Source organism: Condylura cristata, unplaced genomic scaffold, assembly GCF_000260355.1.
Source record: "Condylura cristata isolate star-nosed mole 26May11 unplaced genomic scaffold, ConCri1.0 scaffold00012, whole genome shotgun sequence".
Classification (NCBI taxonomy): domain Eukaryota; kingdom Metazoa; phylum Chordata; class Mammalia; order Eulipotyphla; family Talpidae; genus Condylura; species Condylura cristata.
The window spans coordinates 18962224-18971567 of NW_004567113.1; the positions used below are offsets into that span (position 1 = coordinate 18962224).

Consider the following 9344-nt stretch of genomic DNA (forward strand, 5'->3'; position numbering starts at 1 on the left):
TTCATAATCCTTTCTTCTGCTCAGACCCCCATGGATGAGAACTTCTGGACACTCTCCTCTTAACATTATAATTTAAAAAGCACAACATTTAGGATTCTCCCTTGTTTGGGTGTGACAGTTTGTCTTGGTGTGGTCTACCAATAACTCACTTCTTCTCCCAGGCCAAGACAGATGTATTATTTTAGTTCAAGAGATTTTTTTCTAGGGCCCCATAGTGAACAAATGTCATTGAGGCCTTTTCATTTTGCAATTCTAAGATATACTGAGATCCTCTCTTAATAATTCCATAGCTCCATAGGATGATGGGAATCTTTCCCTAAACATATGTAGGCAGTGCATAGAGAAATAAGAGAAATAAAATAAAAATTTTATTTTACCATAGGTATGTTCTTCCTAAAGAATCAAATTACAGTACAAACCAAGAATCCTATAGGATGGAGTATTTAACAATCAAATACAGTGGTGTGTGTCTGTGGTCTATCAGTGGAACTACAAAAGTTTTTTCAACAGAAACTGAAAAATTTCAAAAGGGCCAGTAACGAGTCATCATGGATGCAATAGTGACAAACACTATCAGTAATGAGGTTATGTTTCTGGACTACACAGAACTGGCAAAAATATAATCAGTTCAAAGGGAATATGTATTTTAATAATCACATATAAGGAAACATAATGTGTTCTAATCAGTGAGAAATCTGAACGATGGTTAGAGTTTATGACCATTGCCAAAAATAAATAAATAAATAAAAATAAAAAAATAAAGAAATCAAATAAAGCCTTCTCTCCCCCAATTCTTTTCATGTTCAACACCTGCACTAAAGTTCCTTCCCATGTCCTTATTTCCTCCCAGCTGGAAAAGAAAATCAGGTGTCAGAATTTGGACTGTAAGTGGGAGATGTTATCATCAAAGTTGTATTCCACCATTCATCTTACTTTGTATTGAATAGGCATGTTTTCTAAATATCAAGCCTGGCAATTTCCCACAATTTTTTCCACTTAACAGTTGCCTATTCACAGATTTTGCCTTAGGTATAAAAGGTGCAAATTTCTATGCAATCCAGTTACTTAAGGGTTTTTTTTTTCCAAACTGCCTTGAAATCTTATCTAACAAGCTGCTTCAGGCTCTCCATAGCCACAGCTTTCAAGTGGTATCTATAGAATTATCCTGCAGGAATTATGTAAACCTTATATAATTAATATTTGTGAGATGTATTAAGATCCTGGCACAGGAGAGAACATTGAAATCCAAGGCTATCTATATCTTTCTTTTTTAATCAGCTTCCAGCTGGATTTTAGAAAGCTCCCAGTTCCAATTCCTATACAAGAATATCACTACCACTTAAAACATACTTTTTATTTTTTTTTAAAGGTAGGGTCACAAGAAGGTAAGGTAATGTAGCTTTAGGGAGGCTACAGAAATACCATCAAATGTTCAGAAAGGCACAATAATGCACAGTTAATGGATATGCAAGCAGATTCAGAATATTTCACTGGAGCACTACCTCTGATCCCCTATACTTGTAGTTGCTACTGGAGAGAGAGCTACTCTGAAATCTCTATATCTTCCCAGGAACAGACTGCTTTTAATGAAATGGTGTAGGCAACTGAAGTCTAGTCAGGCAGGGTTCAAATTAAAGCTAACTCTATATAACCTGTGAACCACAGATTATAGGTCAAAGAAAGGTAAGAGTCATAGACAAAGAAAAGGTTCCCAGTAGATTTGGATTAAGATAAATAAGAAGAATTGTTTAGTTAAATATGCGCCCTGAATTTGTATGGGAAATACTTAGAATTCCTGTTTTGTTTTTTTTTAAGATTTATTTATTTATATATACAAGAACTGGGGTACAGGCCAGAGATATGAGGAAGGGGTGAGAGAATTTACTAGAGACAAAGTGGGGAGTAGAACAGGCAGATGGATTGAAACACACTGTTGAGGGGAGCAGCAGGCAGGTCAGGAGAGGTCTGCAATGCTATGCAGGTCACCTCCCTGGGGCTGGGGATCAAACTCATGTTGCAGTGGCTGCGGATAGCTTCATAGTACTGTGCTTTAATCCATTGCACCACCAGGGAGGGCCCAAGTCTTTTTTGTTTTTGTTTTTTAATTTCAAATTACTTTGGGTGACCTGTATTTTTATTTGCTAATTCTGGCTGCAATAGACAAAAGATAGTTGACATTATACCAACCTATGTAACAATGAAAAGCACAGATGAAAAGATAAAGTTGTCTTTTTTGTTTTCATGATTTTTTTTTTTTTATTACTCACAAAATGGCCAAGGTCTCATGGTTTATAAATGACATAATGGGTCAAAGAGATGGTCTAAGCTGATGTAAAGGATTATGACAAACATTTAAAGATCCACATATATCAAAGAACCCTATGTTTCTTCCATCCTCATCATTTAAGTAATTTAAACTGTGACTAAAAAAGTAATGTCATAAGCTCCTTACACAAATCAGCCTTATTTTATAGTCACCCTGCTTGGGCGATGACCTAGTAACTTGAGTTTCCAAGTAAAAAGCATTCATTTCTTAAGGCACTCACTCCCTATTTGCATATATTTCTAAATGTGCCACCACCTTCTAAATGAAACATTAATTTTTCCAAGCACTGTTTCATTCAATATCTTACTAGCAAATATTTGATTACTAAACCAACAGGTCCAATTTCACTGAGAGTTACTTTCAAAAGGGAGCAAATTGTTGTACATGCTCCAGCACGGTACGCTTCCTTTCATATGGGTGTTCAGACAGCGAATCCCTTTGGGAAGTTTTGTTTTCATGTCCTCTCCATTGTTCCCTGTGGGTGACATAACCTCCTCCCCCACCCCCACTGCACCCCCTGCCAAGGCCAGATTATTGCTTAAGAAAGTGGTCCATCTTGACCAATAATTTTCTCATAGAAACACAAGCACACTCAGACCAGTTCCAAATGCTCGTTAGAGATGAGACAATTATTGATGATTCGGTGTTCTGGAAAGAACCATCATTCAGACACCATGAGCTACCCTTTTCTGAGTTGTCTGATAGGAGTTAATCCAAATATGTGGTTCTGGGAACCTGATCTTAAGCTTTAGGCGAGTTAGGTTTTTTGAAACACATCATTTTGCAAAGGATTTTGGGGAAGGAAGAAAATCCTTGGTGAGACTTTGCTTCTATTTGTTACTGAGTCTTTTTTGGACTGTTGTGCATAATCTGAGTTGGCACATTATTAACCTTTTCAAATTAGGCATTTAGTAGGCTCAGCTGAATATTTTCTTAATTTGCATATTTGGGTTTGCCAGAACAGCTGGCACAGTGCTAGAATATTAGTTGAGATCTTTGATTCACATAGTCCAATTCCAAACACATAAAATGCTTTGGAGAGAACATCCTTACCCCACTACAGTAAACTTTATTGATAAGAATAATAGCAACAACAACAGCCATTGCTGACTGAATCCTTACTATGTCCCAGACATTGTAGGTATCTGAACACTTTTTAGGTATCACATTGTAGGTATCGTTTAACACTTTTAACAACTTAATGAGGTTTTATAAACCCAATTTTGTAGCTAAAATTCAAAATGCTCGTTACTTGCTTTAAATGGCCCAATCAGTAACTGGTCTCGCTCAGCGTGGTCCCTAGGTGATCTAGCAAGACAACCTCTGTGCTTTCCACCTGGCTCACTGTCTCCGTGTCTCAGGTAACACAGAAGAGCTTCCTCCTCAGGTCAGCATTCCTGTGAAGGAGGCGTCACTTCTTTGACTGTGACACAAACTTCAGGTGAGCAGGAGGTACCCAGGCTAAAGGAATGCAAGAAACTCTACACCCCATCCACCTCCAAAAAGCACAGACCAGCTGACTGCTCCTGTCAGTCTGTGCACAGTTTCTGGTATATTTTTAATATGTTTATGATACAGTTTATGATAACACTTTAATAAGCTTAAGATAAAGACCTGACACGTATCAGGAACTGGACTAAGGGTGAGGTATAAAAGTGTAGGGTGGTGTCTTTCTTAAGAATAAAGACATTCTGGATGTCAGTCACTTGAGATGAGTTATGTGACAGGAATGCCACCAGGCCCTGGGGCAGGCAGCAGGAGGAGGAGGAGAGGGGCAGATTGGCCACGTCTAATGTAGCATCGTAGGCTTCGTGCTTCTCTTATCTAAGCTTATTTCTCTTTTTCCTTCTTGAGCATTATGAAAAGGCCTTTTGTGAAAGTTCTGTTATAGCTTAGATAATCTCAGTGAGGCAGGTGTTGTGTGTGTTTAACAAATTGGGCCATAGTACCCTGAAGGGGTTTTTATTAAAACAACAGCTTTGAGGTGATAGGAATGAAGGACCAGAAGCCAGAGGGAGGGGGGGGGGATAAACCTGGAAGCCCCCTGCAGCCTGCCATCTTCCCTCCCTGCTCAGATCTGCTAGCAGAGCTTGTTGATTCTGCCTTGCATTTAATTTGGAGGCAGTAGTCTTGTGTGTGTTATATGTACAAATGTAAGAGGTGTTTGGGAATAGTATGCAAGATATCCATGCTAGCTTTTTACCACAATTAACTTTGTGAAAACTGAAGACAGGCTGATGTCTCTCTTTCTAAAATGCAGGTGAATAAATATAGAGACCTACTTTTGCTGGTTTATTGACAACACATGTATATGTGTAAGTGTCCATTATACTAGCTGGAGGAAATGCGATATATTTATTGAATGGATTTATTAAGCTAAAAATAAGCCCCCTGCCAAGTCCCATTCCGGCCTGAAGAAAATACCATCCAAGGAATTTTATAGAAATTTCCTCTAAAGCTGGAGGCCTTAAAAAAAGAAGGAAACAGATTCGAAGCAACATCCTGGTGAAGCTAACTACAGCTTTGCCAAGGGTACCTCCTGATGAAGCACTGAAACATGTATGAACATGTATGACACTGTTATTTCAGGAACTCTCCCCTTCTCCCCAGTACCAACACATCTTTTTTTTTTTTTTTTTCCTGGAAAGATGGTATTTTAGCTTGTGATAACATCCTGTTCGGGGACTGAAAAGAACTTCATCAGGTATTTATGCTGATCCTTCTGGTAGCAAGTTGTAAACACACTGACTCCTAAAAGATTTCTTCAGAGGCAGAAACCTCACAGGGCAAGAACAACACTTTATCACTGTTTATAAATGTACACAAAATGCAACTAGAGCCATAACCATGTCTTCCAGAGTTAGGGAAGACCCAGAACTGAAAGGCGGCAATCTTCTTGGCTCTGATCTTCAACTCACATGTGGGGCATGGGGGTGAGACTGATCAGCTGGCCCTTGAGCCACTAACCTCTTCATTGTGGCACCAACAAGAGTCTGTGCTCAAAAGGACCAGCCTCCAGTTAATTATGGCCTCAAAGTTGGCCCTGGCTGACCACCAGTTGGACTGGCCTTTGCATATGAAGGACTTGGCACACCAAGCTGGTGTCCTCCAAAATGACCACTGGCCTATCCCTAACTCCAACCTTTTCCAAACTGCCACCTTGGGTGACTTTTTCTATTGCTGGTTTAAGAAAACAAGCAACAAATACAAGTTAGATGTGATATAGATCTAGATATAAACACATAGGCATGGAGATATATAGTATAAATAAATAATAATATATAGGACGCATGGTTTAACCTTGATACAGAGATAAACAGACATGATGTAAAGCTTAACTAAGAAACATATGTGTATATATTTTATAGATGTATAAATGTCTATGTATATATAAAAATGTATTTCTTTATGTTAGTCATTTACCTACCTAATCTGGGCTAAATTCCAAAACTGATCAAGAAAAAAATCTTGAACTTCTTAGAAAAAAATACTACCATACACTGCCCAGCAGGACTAATTTTGGTTTTGCCAACTGCCAGAGCTGTTGAAAAACACAAATACTGTCTCCCCCCACTGCTCCCCTCAGCAGTATACTTAGATGATCTGCCTGTCCTGCTCCCCACTCTGTTTTTGGTGAAGCCTCTCACTGCCCCTACACCTCTGGCCTGCACCACATGTCTGCATGCATGCATAAATAAAAATAAATAAATAAATAAAGACAAGCCATGAAATAAAATTAGCAAACAATCCTGTTTACTGGCTCTACTGACTCAAGATTTTCTGAGCCTTAAAGCTCATAAAAAGATTCCTTGTAAGGAGAAAGCAAAGGTTCTTTTCGTGTCATTTCGTAAACAGGGCTTGCTTCCAGGATTACAGGAGTTAGCACAAGCAGCTCTCCGGGGCGGGGCGGGCTGGTACACCTGCCCAGAGCTGGAGGCACCGCAGAAGCCACCTGACACTGTTGGGAAACCGTTCCCAGATGCGTCTCCAAACCACGCAGGTATGAGAGCAAAAAAGGGAGAATCCCCCTGTCTACCTAATCTGGGCCAAATTCCAACACTGATCAAGAAAATAATCTTGAACTTGGGAGAAAAACCACCATACACTGCATATCTGCCCCCAGCCCAAGATTACTAGTAGAAATATAAACACACTATAGCCTCAAGTTGGAAAAGTTTTCCTCAAGTAAGTATTTTTTTTTTTTTGGTGAGTTTTGTGAGCTGCCAGGAAACTCCTAGCTTCTTTTCAAGAGATTCTAACGAGTTGTGTCCACAATTACAGGAACCCATCGAATTTAGGAGGAAGAAAAATACATGCACTGTGAGCATGAGTCAAATCGGCTTATGCTTCTCCAAACACGTCAGTGATCGCGCAACTCCATCGTGTACCAGTACCTTACCCATAGTTATATACTGCCAAGCTGCATTTTGGGGAAAAACTGGGTACCTCAATTCCAGACTTAAAGTGTTGTTCTGAATCTCTTTTGGGACCCAAGCAAGATTATCTCAGACCTCCTGCTCTTCGGTCCCCAGTCCCCTGCATGAGGCTGCCACCTTCCAAGATCCAGAGATCCGCAAGGCGCGATTGGGGAAGACGTCCTGAGGCAGAGAGTGTTGGGGGGAGGGGGGGTGGCGGGGGGGGGGGGAGAAGGGATGGAAAGGAGGTATGCCATTTTGGGTAAGTTAATAATTTCTGATCAGGCACGCATTTGTGGGGTACGCCGGCCCACCGGGTAAAACAGCAAACCGTAAGCTGAGATCGCGGATTGGAGACGGGTCGTGGATTCTACAACCGAGACTGTAATATTGCCGCATCATCCCTAAGCGTAACTAGGAAGGGACGCTGGAGAAAAGAGACTGCTAAGTCTCGAGGAACGCAGTAGCCGCGCGGGGCGTGCAGCTAGTACTTCAAATCATTTCGTTTTGACTCCCAACACCCTAGCTACCCCTGCTTATCATCCCTTCTGGAATCAAACCTCATCAAAACGTCTGCTGCCCAACACAGGTAGGTTGCGCTTGGAGACCCGAGAAACCTAGAGTTGCAGTCAGTGTCGCCCACCCGGGGTTTGAAAGCTTCCTGCAGCCACCTGTTCCACAAATCCTGGAGTTTGTGAGGGCCCAAGCTGCGTCAGTAAAGTCCCTGTCACCCCCTTTCTTCAGCATGACCCAGGATCTCCAAAGGCGCGCATCACCCCAAATTCAAGTGCGCATGCAATCTTCGCGCAACTCCCGAGCCTAGCATCGCTCTGGCCACCGGCGCGCGGCTATTGACTTCTCGGTCTCCCCGCTTCAGCCCCGGCCCCAGAGCTGAACGCCGAGGCCGGAAGAGCACCCAACCCCTCTCGGAGCACGGCACCCCGAAATACCTGCTGTGAAGATGCAAAGGGCGAAGAGAGTCTTGCAGACCATGGTACCCTGCTGCTTGGTGCCGAGTCCGGCTCCGGCGGTAGAAGAGTTTGCCGGGACTGGCCGAGAGACCGCGCGCGCAGCGCTACTGCTCTGCCCGCCCGCAGCTCTGCGAGCGGGGTGGCTCGGGCGGCTGGCGGGGAAGAAAGGGGAACGCAGCACGGCTCTGTCAGCTGCGTGTTCTCCCGCGCCCGGCGTGCTTCTGCTCCATCCCAGTCCGAGCCCAGGGCCGCCTCTGCCGCCACCGCGCGGGCCGCCGCCAAACCCCTCCCACTCCGGCCCGGTAGCGGCGACAGGGCCACCCCCCAGCTTTCCCTCTTCCCAGCACTCAGGTCCCGGGAGCCCAGGCCCAGGGCGGCCTCTGCTGGATAGTTAGGGCGCGAGGGCTGAGTTTTGAATAGGTTCAGCCAATGTTTGGAATTACTTGCAATGTGCTAGGCACTAAGGGGATGCTAAGAAGTAAAAGCAGATATGTGCTCTCCAGAAATTTATCTCAGCTTTTCTTACGTGAGTTTACTGCTTTGATACATGTGACCATATACCATCTTCAGCACACCCCCCCCCCAGAGTCAGGCCCCACCTATGCAAACAGTGTACAGATTCTTGCCAAGGATGAGAATCGTCTTCCTTATTTCCGTATCAAACGATACGGAGTGTACATTAAACCTTTATACACATTCAACACCACTGCACTTCCTCAGGCCTGACTTAGTATGACTGCTGTCCTCTATATGTTCTTACGAGGAGAAATGGCACTAATACCAGTTATCAGTGACGGTGGGTAACTATGAGCCAGGAACTGTACACGGTGTAGAGTGATTCCTAACTGCCCCAGCACAGAAGAATCATTTCATTTTACAGATGAGAAAACGAAGGCACAGAGAAAGCAAACAATTGTGTGCAAGGTCACATAGATGTAAGAGCTGGAAGTCAGTACAGCAGGGTCATAAGAACAAAGGCTGACATTTCCTGAATTATGGTTGTGTCCTGGACAACTGTGCTGTACAGGTATTAGTCAAGTAAGAATCTCACAGTAATCCTTTGATATGGGCACTGAAAAATATCCTCACTTTCAAGGGAGGAAATGGAAACACAAACAGGTTTAAGTACTTGCCAAGGTCAGACAACCAGCTAATGGTACGAGTCAGATGCCTGAATGTGCTTCCGCTTGAAAACCAAAAAGTTCTGTGTGTTTACAAAGATCAAAGTTGACCTTTCATTTACCTTCCCTCCACTCTAGACTTGCTTGTTTCTTACACTTTATCAGACCAAATGCCAGATCTCCCCAAATTTATGTTTTTAATAGCCTGGTGGTTTCCTAGTCACAAGAACTGGGAAGCTAAAGGAAGTAATGACCTTTCCTAAAAAATTGGTTTGCTCAGGACCACTACTAGCTCCAGAAACAGCTTTCTTTTCTGGCTTCTTATGGGTGACTTGGGCTTTATTTTCTTGCTCTTTCTGGCCTTATCATTTATCTGTGAGGTCAGTTCCTCTGAACCCCATGACCAATTATAAAACTAAGCCCAGAAGCAGATTAAACTCAGCTCATAGTTTTTCTTTTGTCTTAGTAAATTTATTGATTCTTGGTGGTATGAAAAGCAAAAGATATTGCA

General features: G+C 42.6%; 1 protein-coding gene across 1 annotated transcript in view; it reads right to left on the reverse strand.

The window, feature by feature from the left end:
• Positions 1 to 8041, reverse strand: part of PARM1 (prostate androgen-regulated mucin-like protein 1) — a 107795-nt gene extending 99754 nt beyond the window's left edge. The window contains exon 1 of the mRNA XM_012724189.1: positions 7692 to 8041. Within this exon, the coding sequence (XP_012579643.1) occupies positions 7692 to 7734 (43 nt within the window). The 5' untranslated portion in view covers positions 7735 to 8041. The remainder of the gene's footprint in view (positions 1 to 7691) is intronic.
• Between the last annotated feature and the right edge of the window lie 1303 nt (positions 8042 to 9344).